This window comes from Nomascus leucogenys, chromosome 25 (assembly GCF_006542625.1).
Source record: "Nomascus leucogenys isolate Asia chromosome 25, Asia_NLE_v1, whole genome shotgun sequence".
In the NCBI taxonomy this organism is placed as follows: domain Eukaryota; kingdom Metazoa; phylum Chordata; class Mammalia; order Primates; family Hylobatidae; genus Nomascus; species Nomascus leucogenys.
Genome location: NC_044405.1, coordinates 28,552,232 through 28,569,285, shown reverse-complemented (window position 1 = coordinate 28,569,285; position 17,054 = coordinate 28,552,232). Strand labels below are relative to the sequence as shown.

The following is a 17,054-nucleotide window of genomic DNA, read 5'->3' as shown; positions in this document are numbered from 1 at the left end:
AAACCAGACCTGCCTTTGATGGAGGCCCGGACTGGCCTGAACACACCTGGGGCAGGAGTGCCTGGCCCATGGGATAACCTTCCCAGCTTGGAGCGGGCCCTCCCGAACCCAAGCACGTGGCCTGGGGGAGTGAAGGTGGCCAATGAGGAGGACCGAAGTACTGGTCACCTGTGATTCCTCCTTAGTGAAGGCTGTTATGAACACACCCTATTCTAACTGCTGCTGAGTCCAGAGGCCTGGCCGCCAGCCCCCACCCTTCCTCTCAGGAGGCAGTGGAGCCCCCTGGACGCGAGTGAGTGCCTCTGCGGCGAGCTGGCCTGTGGGTGCTCCCACCTTACCAGAGCCTGGGGTTGCCCAGCTTCGGACTCCAGCACCCCGTTGTACTCTACCAAGTTTGACATCGCTCTCATTTTCTTCCTCTTTTTCAAGCTTGCTGTTTTCTGGCTGGGCAGGCCACAGAGCTCCAGGCTGCCGGGCCCTGCCTTCTTCTTCTGCAGCCTTCTGCACTGGGGCAGGGTGGTGTGGCTGTTCGCCCCTTCTGCGGGGCCTGTGGGAGGGCCTTCCTGCTGCAGTGGAGGCCAGGCCGGCGTGGACAGGCCATTGCCATTGACGGGGACAACTCCAAGCTTCCGCTTCCTTTTTAGGAGTTGGGCTCCACCTGTCAGGGGCCCTCTAGGTCCCTGAGGATGACTGCCACGCGGGCCACTCTGAGACACGTCCTCTGGGGGCAACAGTGCAGATTCCGACATTTCCCTGTGGGCCCTCGGGCTCCTCTTCCGTGGCCGTTTCCTTTTATTGTGCGTGGGGACAGCTGGAGGACGCTCGGAGCCACCCTCCTCTCCAGTGCTGGACATGGCCTCTGCGCCTGGCTCGGCCACACACGCCTTCAGGGCTTTTGGCCCAGCGGCCTCGGGTTCCCTGCCCCGGTTCTGTTCCAGGGACGGGGCTGCATCCCCTGGGCCTGGATTTTCAGGCTGCAGGTGGTGCTGCTTCTTCTTCTTCCTTCTTCTCTTCTGAAGACTGCTTTCACTGTCCTCTTCCTCTACACAAAAGACTCTGCTTCCTAAAAAGACAGAAACCCATCAACAAGCACCCCAATGCCGGCTGGGCCAGAGTCCTGCTGGTGATTCTGAGACAGTATGACTGGCGGACGCAATTTCCTGGCATTCTACCACCAGGAAGGTTTCTGTCTCCCTTAAGTTACTCGGTGCACCCACTACCTTTGTCGTCTGGTCCCACTTCCTCCATCCCCAACTGTGACTGGAAGCCTTCCTTCTGGCCATTTGTAAACACACATGGAACTGAAATAGTCAGATTTCCACTAATTTTAGGGCCCAAGGGTAAAAACCATAGATCTAGAGTGGTCATTAAACAGCCGCCCCCCAGTGCTCCCTGCAGCTCCTGCTTCCCTGCAGAGGTGCCCTGGAGAGCAGGAGGACATGAGCAGGGTGAGGTGGGGACGCGGCTCCACCGAAAACAGCACAACACTTGGAAAACCGCCTTTACCTCTCAGCCATTAGACTGAAGCTTTGGGCTCTGCTAATGCTTTATGACGGCACGAGCTCAAGTCTCCGAGGCCTCCATGGTGCACGCCGCTCCCCAAGGGCTGAGTCGTGCCTTTCTTTTCAGCTTTGCAGCTTACCTTTCTCCTTTTCCCAGTTAGTTTTCTCTAAAAGTTTATTTCCTTTCTTCTTATGCTTTCCTTGACTGAGGATTTGGTCATCGTCATCAGCAGAAATGTCCTCCGCAAAACTGAGTTGAGATATACTGCTTCCTAGATGCCAGAGTGACACACTGTCAGCTTCCCCAGGCACTTGGGACTCTGCCTCAGGGGCCTAAGAGCAGCACCCCTCCCAATTTCTGCCTCATCATCATCGTTCCTCACCGTTTCTCCCACCCAAACCTGAGTGCTGCTGACACAGCAATTACAGACTTAAAAAAGCTTTGTGGATTTCTCAACCAAGGCAAGGCAAGGGATCACAAGCCCTCGGTGACACCCTCCATGGCTGGGCCCCGGACACTTGGCTAATGCAGTCTCCGCATTCCAACCAGCTTGCTGGTGCCTTTCCCAATTCCAAGTGTCCCTAGTGCATGAGGGGTATGGGGTAACTTCACTGACTTGTCCAAATGTAACCAAGCTTACAGCATCAGCCTTTCCTGGGGGACCACCGACCATAACAACAAATGAAAGGGATCCTGAGAAATTACATTTTTTACCTTCATAGAGTATCTAATTAAAACCTTCCTAGGCCATTGAAAATCCATCTAGTTAAAATAATAAAAACCAAACCAAAACATCACAGTACCCACACGAGAGCAGTCTGCCTTCTTGCTTTGGTGGTTAGGGGAGAGCCTGGGATAGGAAGGTGGGCAGGCTGCAGGGGGCCCTAGGCTTGCATCACTTCCCACGGCTGTACTGCGGTATTACTAGGTAAGGGCTGGTCTTTCTTTCTTAAAAGCTAGGGTCTTGCTGTGTCACCCAGACTGGAGTGCAGTGGTGTGATTACAACTTACTGCATCCTGGACCTCCTGGGCTCAAGCGATCCTCCCCTCTTAGACTCCCGAGTGACTGGGACTACAGGGCTAATGTTTCCATTTTTAGTGGAGATGCGGCTTCGCTATTGTGCCTGGGCTAAGGACTATTATTTCTTATTAGAGGTTTTCAGTAAAGTTCTTTCAATCCTGTTTCTCAGCGTTTGGCATCAACGTCCCCAGTGGGGTCCATATTCATGAAAAACACCATGAATGATGATTCTCGGCGTGCCTCACCTTCAGAGAGGTCTTGGAATCTAAAAATAAAAAAATAAAAAATAAAAAAATAACAAATGTTCATAAAGAAATCCCTTCTGTCTTCTGTAGACATATGTATTTAATTTTTAAAATACAAGCCATAGTTAAATAGTTCTTAATTCATGTTCTCCTCCAGGAGGGGAAGCTAGACAGGAAATTCCGCGAGGGAAGGGTGGTGCAATACAAAAGCCAAAAGGCTCAAAGCCAGTGCCGCCCTCGGTTACCATCAATACCAGCAAGGACATGGCGGGCCAGAGATGCATCTTGGCACACCCAAATCAAACTAAGAAATTCAATTTTTGTTTCTGAAGGCAGAAATAGCGTAGATCTCTGCTTATATTCAATTCTCCAGTGGAGAAAGGCGAAGCCATGTTTTGCTTCACACAATTTTTGTGCATTAGAACAAACAAGACGCATTGAAGCACAGTGTGGGGAGGTGCATGGGGGAGGAGACACTGGATAGCAGGGACCTCAGGCAAGCTAGGACCATCCTGTGCCCTAAGAACCAGCTGGGAAATGGGCAAAACTACAGTAGCTACTTTCTGGGGGCTTAACATGGAATACTTGAATGTATACAAAGTGCTCAGAGCAGTGCCCGGCTCCTAGACTGTGATCAGATAGTTGTTGTCACCAATGACAGCAAGCCACACGAGGCCCTCCATGAATTCCAGGTCATCATGTCACTATGGTCAGAGTGACGTCAACACTGACAGCTGAATTAACTAACACTTTTGGCATAGCCATATGGGAGGGAGAGAAGAGGTAAAGAATTAACCCTATCTACCTCAGCAGCACACCAGCAGAAGACACCTAAATAGCAGATTCACATCAGTTTCTGGTTGGTTTATTTTAGACATGAATAGACTTCACATCATTCTAAAGCAGCTAAGAGATGAGTATGGCTGCATTGGAAGAATGGAACCTGAGGGGTGGGACTGCTGTTTCCATTAAGCTTTTCAGTTTACATGTGTCTATTACATTGCTATACACAAAAGCATTAAAGGACAAAAAAAGAAAGAAAAAAGATAAGCATGCAGATGGCTTGTCCCACACCAGGAGATGAGAACTAAAGGAATGATGATGTCAGTTACTGACTTCTTGATGAGTTTGGAGAGGCGCTTCCTGTTGAAGTGGGGCGTGTTCTTCCTGCTGGTCATTTCCAGGAGTCGATCAGCAACAGCCTTATAGTCAAACTAGGCAAGAAGAGAAACTAAACATAAGTCTGCAGCCAAACAACACTGCCTGACTTGGACATTTACATCTGCTAGTAAGAGAAACCCTTACTGAAGCATTTGGCAATAGATAGGCTAAACAAGCTTGTGCTGGGACTTGGCAACCAGGAGCACAAGCACTACCTTTGAAAAATGCATGTTCAGGCCGGCGCAGTGGCTCATGCCTGTAATCCCAGCACTTTGGGAGGCCGAGGCGGGTGGATCACAAGGTCAGGAGATTGAGACCATCCTGGCTAACACGGCAAAACCCCGTCTCTACTAAAAATACAAAATATTAGCCAGGCGTGATGGCGGGCGCCTATAGTCCCAGCTACACGGGAGGCTGAGGCAGGAGAATGGCGTGAACTCAGGAGGCAGAGCTTCCAGTGAGCTGAGATCGAGCCACTGCATTCCAGCCTGGGCGACAGAGTGCGACTCCATCTCAAAAAAAAAAAAAAAAAAAAAGAAAAATGCATGTTCTGTTTATTCTTGGGAGAAGCTGGGTACGTAATTCTTTAAAAAAAAAAATTGTGATAGAATACCCACAACAAAATTTACCTGGGTGTGGTTTTTTTTTTTTTTTTTTTGAGCCAGAGTCTGTCACCCAGGCTGGAGTGCAGTGGCGTGATCTTGGTTCACTACAACCTCAGCCTCCTGGGTTCAAACGATTTTCCTGCCTCAGCCTCCCGAGAAGCTGGGATTACAGGCGTGCGCCACTGCGTCGGGTAATTTTTGTATTTTTAGTAGGGACGGGTTTCACTGTGTTGGCCAGCCTGGTCTTGAACTCTTGACCTCAGGTGATCTGCCCGCCTGGGCCTCCCAAAATGCTGGGATTACAGGCATGAGCCAATGTACCCGGCCAGAGGGTGTGCTTCTTTTTAAATTTAATCTAGATTTGCAATCTGTACTTGGCAAACTTTTTTTTATTTGAAAAGTGCCACTAGAGCTGGCTTTGTGGTAGAGAACAGAGCAGAGCTTCGCCATTTAAGATAAGTGCCACTATCTCTTTTAAAACTCCATCACATTTACATTTCCTTGTCTCCAATGAGGTTATTCTTAGGAAGGTGACATTTAGTGACTGAAGGGATTAAAAAGGAGTTTACACTTCAGGCCTTATAGCTTAACTAGCTGTGACCCTAATTCTCTAGTCAGGCTACTCCACAGCAAATCTATATTCTATAAAAAGCAACAACTGCCACCCACCTGGAGAAGGGGCCCTGTGTCCTCAAAGGTTCCGCAGTCATCTCTTCCTCTTTCATCACTGAGTCCATCTTTTCTGGAATGATTTTTGCCCAGTGCTGTCAAAATATGCCCAAAGACCAAATTCTTGACATATCAAATACACAGAAGTGACTACTTCCACAGGAGCCACTGTCTAATTAGGTGTCTCTTAGAAAAAAGGAAGGTTGGGCACGGTGGCTCACGCCTGTAATTCTAGCACTTTGGGAGGCTGAGGTGGGTGGATCACTTGAGGCCAGGAATTCTAGATCGGCCTGGGCAACATGGCAAAACCCCGTCTCCACTAAAAATACAAAAATTAGCTGGGCGTGGTTGCGGGTGCCTGTAACCCCAGCTACTTGGGAGGCTGAGGCATGAGAATCACTTGAACCTAGGAGGCAGAGGTTGCAGTGAGCCGAGATCATGCCACTGCACTCCAGCCCGGGCGACAGGGAGACTCCATCTCAAAAAAAGAAAAAATGAAAGAAAATTTATTTAAGGAGAAAAACTCTGCAAAGCCATTTATAATTTCCCAGGACATTTTGATTGTTCAGGCTATGGGAATGAAGATAAGTCTGGGAAAAAGCATGTTTTGCCTTTTGTACCCATAAAACCCCAATTCCCTGATGCCTTCGATGATTCCCTCCTCCACACACAGTCGCGTTAGGACGAAGGCTGTGGTGAATGGGAAGCTCCTGTCCAGGGATGCAGGCAAGCGGATGGGACACTGCACCGCCCTGGACCACCAGGGGTAGAAGCATGGACGCAGGAATCTGGCTCTAGTCTCAGGTCAGTTTAGGACCTTGGTGAGAACCTGTCACAGCAGTACAGTCACTTTTCACGAGCATGCTTCAGGAAACACAAGTCAATATTAACGCAACTTTTAGCACTTAAAAAATTCAAAGAGTGGCTGGGCGCGGTGGCTCACGCTTGTAATCCCAGCACTTTGGGAGGCCGAGGCAGGCGGATCATGAGGTCAGGAGATCGAGACCACGCTGAAACCCCGTCTCTACTCAAAATACAAAAAATTAGCCGGGCGAGGTGGCGGGCGCCTGTAGTCCCAGCTACTCGGGAGGTTGAGGCAGGAGAATGGCATGAACCCGGGAGGCGGAGCTTGCAGTGAGCCGAGATTGAGCCACTGCACTCCAGCCTGGGTGACACAGCGAGACTCTGTCTCAAAAAAAAAAAAAATTCAAAGAGTGTTACAGCCTATGAAGATGCAGATTAAACAGACTCAGGAGAACTCAAAATTATCTTAAATGTGTACTGTTCCTGGAACCCTCTAAGCTTATTAGTGGTGTGACATCAGGGCGAGGCCTGGGGAGGATGGGGCAGGCGCAGTACGCATTTGATGAACGCAACTGGGAGGGAACGTCTGGAACTGCACTCAGAAGACAGTCTGTGTCCAGGTTAGGCTGACAGAAATGTGGGGAGCGGAGGGACCCAGAGACTACTCCCATGACCACATAAAATTTGCTCCAGGTCCTTAGTCAATTCTGTTATCTACACCAAATTTAAAATCAGACTATTCCTTTTTTTTTGTTTTGTTTTAGAGATGGGCGTCTCATTATGTTGCCCAAGCTGGTCTCAAACTCCTAGGCTCAAGTGATCTTCCCATCTTGGCCTTCCAAAGTACTATGATTATAGGCATGAGTCCCCACACCTAGACTAGACTATTTCTTTTATTCTTTCTTTTTTGAGACAGGGTCGCTGGTAGCTCTGTTGCCCAGGATGCGGTGCAGTGATAACAATCATGATTCACGGCAGCCTCACCCTCCCAGGTTCAACTGATTCTCCCAGCTCAGCCTCCTGAGTAGCTGAGACCATAGGCATGTGCCACCACGCTTGGCTAATTTTAAAATTTTTGTAGAGTCAAGGTCTTGTTATGTTGCCCAAGCTGGTCTCCAACTCCTAGGCTCAAGCGATCCTCCCACCTCAGGCTCCCAAAGTGGCTGGGATTACGGGTGTGAGCCACCATGCCTGGCCAGAGTATTTTTTCTTTCTTTTAAAGATTCTTGGCCAGGCACGGTGGCTCATGCCTGTCTGTAATTCCAAGACTTTGGGAGGCCCAGGCGGGCGGATCAACTGAGGTCGGGAGTTCGAGACCAGCCCGACCAAAAGAGAGACACAAATTTTGCCGAGCATGGTGGTGCATGCCTGTAATCCCAGCTACTTGGGAGGCTGAGGCAGGAGAATTGCTTGAACCTGGGAGGCGGAGGTTGCAGTGAGCCGAGATCGCACCATTGCACTCCAGCCTGGGCGACAAGAGCGAAACTCAATCTCAAAAAAAAAAAAAAAAAAAAAAAAATTACTTCCTGTTGACCAGTTCTAAAAATTAAAAAGAAAAAAAAAGATTCTTGGTTCTATCTATCTATCTATCTATCTATCTATCTATCTATCAATCTATCTATCTATCTATCATCTATCTTTATCTGTTTATTTATTTATTTTTTGAGACAGGGTTTTGCTTGGTTGCCCACGCTGGAGTGCAGTGGCACCATCTCGGCTCACTTCAGCCTCTGCCTCCTGGATTCAAGTGATTCTCCCACCTCAGCCTCCCAAGTAGCTGGGACTGCAGGCGCACGCCACCATACCTGGCTAATTTTTGTACTTTTTGGTAGAGACTTGGTTTCACCATGTTGGCCAGGCTGGTCTCGAACTCCTGACCTCAAGTTATCCGACTGCCTGGGCTTCCCAGAGTGCTGGGATTACAGGCATGAGCCACTGCAACCAGCTTGATTTTTTCTGATTAAATATAATATATAATCACTGTAGGAAATAGAGAAGTACAAAGGAAACAGAAATCACCCATAATTCTGCCACCTACAGCTAACTATACTAACATTTTGGGCTAGGTGTGGTGGTTCATGCTTTTAATCCCAGCACTTTGGGAGGCCGACGTGGGTGGAATGCTTAAGCCTAAGAGTTTAAGACCAGCCTAGGCAATATAGTGAGACCCCTGTCTCTACGAAAAATAAAGAGGTGTGTGCTTGTGGTCCCAGCTACTTGGGAGGCTGAGGTGCGAGGATCACTTGAGCCCAGGAGGTTGAGGCTACAATAAACCATGATTGCTCCACTGCACTCCAGCCTGGGCAACAGAGCAAGACCCTGTCTCTCTCTCTCTCTCTTTTTTTTTTTTTTTTTTTGAGATGGCGTCTCCTTCTGTTGCCCAGGCTGGAGTGCAGTGGCTCGATCTCTGCTCACTGCAACTTCTGCCTCCTAGGTTCAAGTGATTCTCCTGCCTCAGCCTCCTGAGTAGCTGGGGTTACAGGCATGCGCCACCATGCCTGGCTAATTTTTTTTTTTGTATTTTTAGTAGAGACAGGGTTCTTGAGCATGTTGGTCAGGCTGGTCTCGAACTCCTGACCTCGTAATCCGCCTGCCTCTGCCTCCCAAAGTGCTGGGATTACAGGCCTGAGCCACTGCGCCTGGCTGACCCTGTCTCTAAATAAATAAAACAAAACGTCTTGGTTTATCCTTCCAGATTTTTTAAAAGCACAGACAGTCGTAGCCAGTGCAATCCCACAAAAGAAATAAACAGCATCCAAACGGGTAAAGAGGAAGTCAAAGTCGACGTTTGCCAATGATACAATCATATACCTAGAAAACCCTAAAGACTCATCCAAAAAGCTCCTAGAATGGTAAATGAATTCAGCAAAGTTTCAGGATACAAAGCCAATGTACACAAATCAGTATGACTGCTATACACCAACGACAACCAAGCTGAGAATCATATCAAGAACTCACTCCCTTCTACAACAGCTGCAAAAAAACCCCTATGAAAACAACAGTGACAACAAAAAACAAACAACAAAACCTCAAAAACCTTAGGAATATACCTAACCAAGGATGTGAAAGATCTCTACAAGGAAAACTACAAAACTCTGCTGAAAGAAGTCACTGATGACACAAACAAATGGAAATACAGCACATCTCATGCTCACGGATGGGTAGAATCAGTATTGTGAAAACGACCATACTGGCAAAAGCAATCTACAGATTCAACGCAATTCCCATAAAAATACCATTATCATTCTTCACAGAACTAGAAAAAACAATCCTAAAATTCACATGGAGCCAAAGAAGAGCCTGCATAGCCAAAGCAAGACTAAGCAAAAAGAATAAATCTAGAGGCTGGGAGTAGTGGCTCATGCCTGTAATCCCGGTACTTTGGGAGGCTGAAGCTGGTGGATCATTTGAGGTCAGGAGTTCGAGATCAGCCTGGCTAACATGGTGAAACCCCATATCTACCAAAAATACAAAGGCATATTAGCCGGGTGTGGTGGTGCCTGCCTATAATTCCAGCTACTAGGGAGGTTGAGGCATGAGAATCGCTTGAACACGGGAGGCAGAGGTTGCAGTGAGCTGAGATCGCACCATTGCACTCCAGCCTGGGCGACAGAGCAAGACTCTGTCTCTCCCCCCACCACCCCCCCAAAAAAAAACCAAAACACCAAAAAACCAAAAAAAAAAAAAAAAAAAAAAAAAAAAAAAAACCCGGAGACATAAGAACACCTGATTTCAAACTATACTATAAAGCCATAGTCATCATAACGGCATGGTATTGGTACTTGTGTAAAATAGGCATGTAGACCAACGGAACAGGAGAACCCAGAAATAAACCCAAATACTTACACTCAACTGATCTTCAACCAAGCAAACAAAAACAAACTGGGGAAAGGACACCCTATTCAAAAATGGTGCTGAGATAATTGTCAAGAATGAAACTGGATCCTCATCTCTCACCTTATAGAAAAACCAACTCAAGATGGATTAAAGACTTAAATATAGGACCTGAAACCATACAAATTGTAGAAGACAGCATTAGAAAAACTCTTCCAGATGTTGGCTTAGGTAAAGAGTTCATGACCAAGAACCTAAAAGCAAATGCAATGAAAACAAAAACAGATGTGACCTAATTAAACTAAAAAGCTTCTGCACAGCAAAAGAAATAATCAGCAGAATAAACAAACAAAATGAGAGAAAATATTTCCCAATTGTGCAGCCAACAAAGGACTAATATCCAGAATCTACAAGGAACTCAAACAAATCAGCAAGAAAAAAACAGTCCCATCAAAAAGTGGGCTAAGGAAATGAACAGACAATTCTCAAAAGAAGACATACAAATGGTCAACAAACATACGGAAATGCAAATGAAAACCATAATGAGATACCACCTCAGTCCAGCAAGAATGGCCATAATTAAAAAAATCAAAAAATAATAGATGTTGGTGGCTCGGCCTGGTGGCTCATGCCTGTAATCCCTGCACTTTGGGAGGCAGAGGTGGGTGGATCACCTGAGGTCAGGAGTTTGCGACCAGCCTGGCCAACATGATGAAACCCCATCTCTACTAAAATGCAAAAAATTAGCTGGGCCTGGTGGTGGGTGTCTGTAATCCCGGTTACTCAGGAGGCTGAGGCAGGAGAATTGCTTGAACTTGGGAGGTGGAGGTTGCAGTGAACTAAGATGGCACCATTGCACTCCAGCCTGGGCGACAAGAAGCAAAACTCCATCTCAAAAAAAAAAAAAAAAAAAAAAAAAAAAAAAAAAAAAGATGTTGGCACAGATGTGGTAAAAAGGGAAGACTTTTACACCACTGGTGGGAATGTCAACCAGTACAACCACTATGGAAAACAGTGTGGAGATTCCTTAAAGAACTAAAAGTAGATCCACCATTTGATCTGGCAATCCCACTGCTGGGTATCTACCCAGAGTAAAAGAAGTCACTATATGGAAAAGACACTTGCACACGCATGTTTATAGCAGCACAATTCACAGCTGCAAAAACATGGAACCAGCCTGAATGCCCATTGACCAATGAATGGATAAAGAAAATGTGGTATATATACCGTGAATACTACTCAGCCATAAAAAGGAATGAAATAATGGTATCCACAGCAACCTGGCTAGCTAGAGTTGGAGACCATTATTCTAAGCGAAGTAACTCAGGAATGGAAAACCAAATATTCTATGTTCTCACTTAAAAGTGGGAGCTAAGCTATGAGGATGCAAAGGCTTAAGAATGATACAATGGGCTTTGGGGACTCAGGGGGAAGGGTGGGAGGGGGGTGGGGGATAAAAGACTACACACTGGGGACAGTGTACACTGCTCGGGTGACGGGTGTACCAAAATCTCAGAAATCACACTAAAGAACTTATTCATGTAACCCAAACCACTTGTTCCCCCTAAATTATCAAAATAAATAAAATAACCTTTTAGGAAAAAAAAATAAAAGCACAAATAAAAGTTTAAAAAAAAATCAGATGCACAACTATTATATAGCCATAATAATTAAAGAAAACCCAAACAACAAATCAGACTCCTTCTACGTAGAGTTTGTGCCCACTTTAAAAAATATATATATACATATATCACGTTTCCTTTGGTCCTTAGTTTTTAGGAACTTTGCTTTTAAATGGTTATGTAACACTTCAAAAGCATGGGTAAACTGTGACCTAACCATTTCCCTCATTTTGTGCATTCAGATGCCATGAAGCACTGCGGTGAGAGTTTGGTTGGGCCTGCAACTTCAAATGCACATTCTACATTAAGTCCACAGACACAAAACAGTAGTAATGATGTCAGTTCACAGTGGGCATTTAAACATCCCAAGAAAAAGAAAAACATTCCCTGAAGGCAGCCATGAGTTGAGAAAGGACAGCCACAGAAACAAGCATGCGTCCCTTGAGTAACAGGTAGGAATGAGGCCATGCTAAGGTGTTGAAATACGTCAAAACAACAAAGCAAACAAAAAGCACTAGCAGTGACAATGGTAAAATCCTCGAGGAGAGTCCTGAGATCCTGGGAGGTACAGAAATGTGTGTATGCCACATGGGACAGGTCTCAGGTCTCCCCAGAGCCCCGCTAGGCACCCCCCAGGCACAATGAACCTACCTCTGCTGCCTTTCTTGGGAGGGGCTGAGGCGGAGCCATCAACTCTAGGTTGCATTCAGTAAGATGCCAACAAATGTATTAAAAACTGTTTGTCTGAGGAGGATTTTACCAGAAAGAAAGTTAGACTGACCAAGAACATCCTCCTACCTGTCTTCTTTTTACTGACAGCTCTTCTCAAGGATACCTCATTTTCAGGTATCTCCTCAGCAGAGAGGTCACCATCACCCACTTTTGTCTTCTGTTCCTCCATCATCTCTTCAGGCACAAAAGGAGACTGATCTACGATAGCTTCGAAGACACCCCGAGCTATGGTCTGCACCAGGGTGTGGCTGAGGGTAGAAGCACAGCGGAGAGCATGTGATTAGAACAAACGGCCTGGCCTTCTGGCTTCAGGAGCGCAGAGGCGAGCCCTGCACACGTTGCTGTGGTCTGGAGTGGCCCCCGTGGGCCAGCAAGCATCTGAGAGGAACTGCCTAAGTGCCACCCGACAGGCATGGGACGCCCAGCGGTCAGATCTTTGGGTTTGGGAGGGCATTCCTGGAATGAGTGAGTCAAATACTGAAGCCAGAAGAGCCAAATCACTGCTCAAAGCTTCAGCTGTCTTCTCCAGCTGCTCTCTGCTGTGAAGCAGTGTCCTGGGTACCCCGCGCCAGGCTGCACGACGGCAAGCAACACCCCATGAGCAAGTGCCATGGAGCAGGAGGAACGAACAGGGGAATCACTTACTCCTTCGTCTTCGCAGCGATTTTGCAGAATGGATCGATAAACTTGAGATTCTGATCTGCTAAAAGCTGTAATTTAGAAAAAGGGAAAAATTGAGAAAGAGCCTTTCCCTTCTTGACATGTCCTTGAAAAAGGGACCATTCCCATCTTCTACAAAGGTGGAGTTAGACCAAGCAATGCCTGTCTCACATAGCCCCAAAGCGCCCCTGTGGAATGCCACAGAAGCCTGGAGCCAGGCTAAAGATCGAGGCCGCCCTTCAACTACTTGGTATCTTAGTGCAGTGGCTGGAGAAAGCTACCCCAGCCCAACCTGCACTATCCTATATGCCCAACATATACAACAAGGGTGTCCAATCTCGTGACTTCCCCGAGCCACACTGGAAGAAGAACTGTCTTGGGCCACACCTAAAATGCACAAACACTGACAACAGCTGATGAGCTAAAAATAAAATAAAATAAAAAAGTAAAAGGCAAAAAAAAAATTCTCATAATATTTTAAGAAAGTTTATGAATTTGTGTTGGGCTACATTCAAAGCTGCCCTGGGCCCCACGCAGCTCTCAGGCCACGGGCTGGACAAACCTGATACAGGATATACATATACTTCCTCTATAAGAGGGGTAACAGGGACAGTGCCTCCAAGTGTGAGACAAAAGAATTATTGTTTTGAATATAACATATTTTCTTTTAATCAAAAAAATACATGTTCCCTGCAAAACACCTGTGAAAGAAAAGTAAAATCTGTGCACATTCCCACATTCAGAGAATCATTTGCATACTAAAAAATGTATGTTTCCTTTCCAGCCTTTTGTCTATTTATTAATATATACCTTAAAAATGTCTACCATTTGCATAGCTTTTCCTACCGCTTTATAAAGCTCCCTAGATCCTGAGCACTCCCCCATGTTAGTGAGTTCTTTATTGGAGTCTGTAGGTTGCTTTCAATTCCATTTTACAGGTAAGACTGTCATGTACATCCTCAGTGCACAAATCCCATCCCACCAGCTGCTTAGGACACATTCCCACACAGGACTGAAGCAATTCACACTGCTACAGTCGCTGGTCATGCGAAGGGCCACCCCACAGCACTTCACTGGCGATTACTGCAAACACTGGCGGCCCCCTCACCCCATGGGCAGCCTGTCGGCAGCTGCTTACCTCCTTCCCCCCGACTTTGGAGAGTTCATCCAGGTAAATATCAATGAAGTGGAATCTCACTCCATTAGGAGACTGACTCTCAGGACACAGGATCTCCTTCATCAGGACATCCAAGAAAACCTTGATTCGGCTAAAGAACCAAACACATGCTTCTGTGAATGACAGTATGCCAACACTTCCCACTTCCCAAAGAGAAACAAAAATACTCCGTCTAGTACCTACACAGCGTAACAATCAATGCAAGGCTGAAATCATTTTACAAGAAAAAAGCAATCACTTAAATCAGTATAAAATGTTAATTGTCATATATACTTAACTGTTTTATGCCTTCTACTGGATTTCAATTCTCTGTAGGTAACAATGTATCGAGCTTCTCATGATACTCTACAGGTTCAGAAAACTTGACAAACACTCTGCTACCTTTTAAGTTTTAAGGCTACCACATGCTAACTCAAATGGTTTACTGACCTTTCTTCCCAGCCATTTCGCTTCAAGACTTCAAAGGACTGCCTCAGGACCAGACGAATCAGCTAAAGAAAGGCAATTTTTGTTAAAAAAAAAAAAAAAAAAAAAAAAAAAAGGAAAGGTAAGAAATATTAATCAGCTCAGCAGAATGAGGGGACCAATTAAATTGTTACGGCCTGGATCCCAAAAGTAAAAAAATATTCACAACAGTTATATTTAACTTCTAGATCAAAAACCACATTCACAGCCAAGAGCAGTGGCTCACACCTGTAATCCCAGCATTTTGGGAGGCTGAGGTGGGCAGATCATTTGAGGCCAGGAGTTCAAGACCACCCTGGCCAACATGGCAAACCCTCATCTCTACTAAAAATACAAAAATTAGCCGGGCGTAGTGGTACGCATCTGTAGTCCCAGCTACTCAGGAGGCCGAGGCATGAGAATCACTTGAACCCAGGAGGCGGAGGTCGCAGTGAGCTGAGATTGCACCACTGCACTCCAACCTGGGGAACAGAGCAAGAGAGACTCTGTCTCAAAAAAATACCCAACATATTCACTAATGCTCCCCAAACTCATCCTTAAGAGCTGCAAAAGCTAAAACAGAGAAGCTTTCCAGGACACATTCAAATTCTTCCTTCACACTAAGCCTGTGGCTTGTTTTGCTTCACAAATAAACCTTTCCATTGTTTTTAAGATAAAGGTCATTCTTTTCTTCCCAGGAGTTTTTGAAGTAACTGTGGCAGATCTTACCATATAGTATTTGTCCAGGCGTAGCCTGTCTATTCCTTTCCATTCTCGATTCATGGTTTGCCAAAAGGTCTGAATGAACAGGTGTTCTGCAGTGAACAAAAGGCTCTAAATACTTGGCTTCCACATCAACATACTACCATATAGCAAGAAAATAATGAAGAGGAACAAACTAGCATTATTTATTATTCACTTTTCTCAGTAATTCTTGGGCAGCTAGAAAATCTGTTTGATAATTAAATATACTCAATCATTTCTTTTACACTTATTTATTAAACATCACTTGGACTGTGCAGATCTCTTACTTTTTTTTTTTTTTTTTTTTGAGATGGGGTCCCACTCTGTGGCCCAGGCTGGAGGGCAATGGCGCAATCTCAGCTCATCGCAACCTCTGCCTCCTGGGTTCAAGTGATTCTCCTGCCTCAGCCTCCCGAGTAGCTGGGATTACAGGTGCGCACCACCACACCCGGCTAATTTTTGTATTTTTAGTAAAGATGGGGTTTAACCATGTTGGCCAGGCTGGTCTCAAACTCCTGACCTCAGGTGTTCCATCCACCTCGGCCTCCCAAAGTGCTGGGATTACAGGCATGAGCCACCGCGCCTGGCCTTGATCTTTTGCATTTAAATAAAAGCAGAATAATAGGAAGGGCTGGCAACATTGTAATGTCAGATTTGAATGCTCTCTGGAGCCTTTTTCCTTTATCCATTGCAAAGCCACGTTTCTTTTAAGATCAAAAGACTCCTTGTTCCACTTCTAGTAACTCTTCCTACTGCATTGGTACCTAACAATCAGTCTAAAACCATTAATTCTGACACTTATATAATCCATATAGAAACTCATATTTTTGTCTGATTATAGGTGTCGTCTGGGTGAGCTACAGCACAAAACACTGAATTTTTCTCTTCTGACCCACAGAACTAGCACTTTTTTATTGAAAAACAATTTTTGTTGATTTTTTGGCTTTATTTCTTTTTGCACAGTTCTTTTTTCATCTTTGCAAATCTATTATACATCATATGTAGAATTTTGTTCAATATGAGTCAGCTAATATTCAGAGCACCACTGGGGGGTGTTGAAATCATTAGGATGGTTTTCTGAAGAGCATTAAGCAGAACAAACGAAGTCTGCTGCCTTTTTTTTCCTTTGCAAGCAATCAACACCTGAAATAGAAGCACCCTAATTTCTTTTCTCTATGGTTGAGAGGAGTTACTTCATAGTCTGTGACTGGTGGTGTCTTCTATGTATTTATTTATTACCAGTGATGGCTCTGCTCTTGGGGAAGACGAACCTGGCATCCAGAGGTCACCAAAGACCCTGCATCTGGCTCTCCAGGCTCCAAGTGTTAAAGTAACTCAGAATTTGAAGATTCTGGAGGATTGTTATTCTAAAAGCATTTTCTGAAATCGTTGAGATGTCAAAATGATTCTCCCCAAGACACTCTGCCCTCTCACCAAGTCAACGACTAAGTTTATCACAGCTTTTAAAAACAGGACTGGCTTGTCCCCTGACATCTACACATACCGGCACAAGGTTCCCATTAAACTAGCAAGTCGGAAAACTTGGAAGGAAGGAGAAGAAACAACAGGACTTACGAGCCGCTGAGTTGTTAACAGCATGGACTAGCTGCGCAATGGTGTTGGCGAGCTCTTCCTGCAGAGGCGGGGTTGGGGAGAAACATGGGGGTTATCGTGGGGCAACATGAGATGCCTGTGCCGCGGCCTGCTTCCTCCTCCCACTTTTGCCGGTGGGAAGGTCTGCCCCTCTTGTCACTTCCACTAAGAAGTATGTATCCGAGTATCTGAATTTTATCAAATGTGTAATTTCCAATATTGATGGACTATTATGCTAAC

General features: G+C 45.8%; 1 protein-coding gene across 1 annotated transcript in view; it reads right to left on the bottom strand.

The window, feature by feature from the left end:
* The window catches only part of RRP1B (ribosomal RNA processing 1B), a 36,925-nt gene that overhangs the window by 7,503 nt on the left and 12,368 nt on the right, over positions 1 to 17,054 (bottom strand). The window contains exons 3-13 of the mRNA XM_030806206.1: positions 16,797 to 16,854; positions 15,207 to 15,292; positions 14,463 to 14,524; positions 13,995 to 14,124; positions 12,842 to 12,906; positions 12,263 to 12,444; positions 5,205 to 5,299; positions 3,886 to 3,983; positions 2,770 to 2,789; positions 1,643 to 1,774; positions 339 to 1,063 (exon numbers count right to left, since the gene is read on the bottom strand). Of these exons, the coding sequence (XP_030662066.1) occupies positions 339 to 1,063; positions 1,643 to 1,774; positions 2,770 to 2,789; positions 3,886 to 3,983; positions 5,205 to 5,299; positions 12,263 to 12,444; positions 12,842 to 12,906; positions 13,995 to 14,124; positions 14,463 to 14,524; positions 15,207 to 15,292; positions 16,797 to 16,854 (1,653 nt within the window). The remainder of the gene's footprint in view (positions 1 to 338; positions 1,064 to 1,642; positions 1,775 to 2,769; positions 2,790 to 3,885; positions 3,984 to 5,204; positions 5,300 to 12,262; positions 12,445 to 12,841; positions 12,907 to 13,994; positions 14,125 to 14,462; positions 14,525 to 15,206; positions 15,293 to 16,796; positions 16,855 to 17,054) is intronic.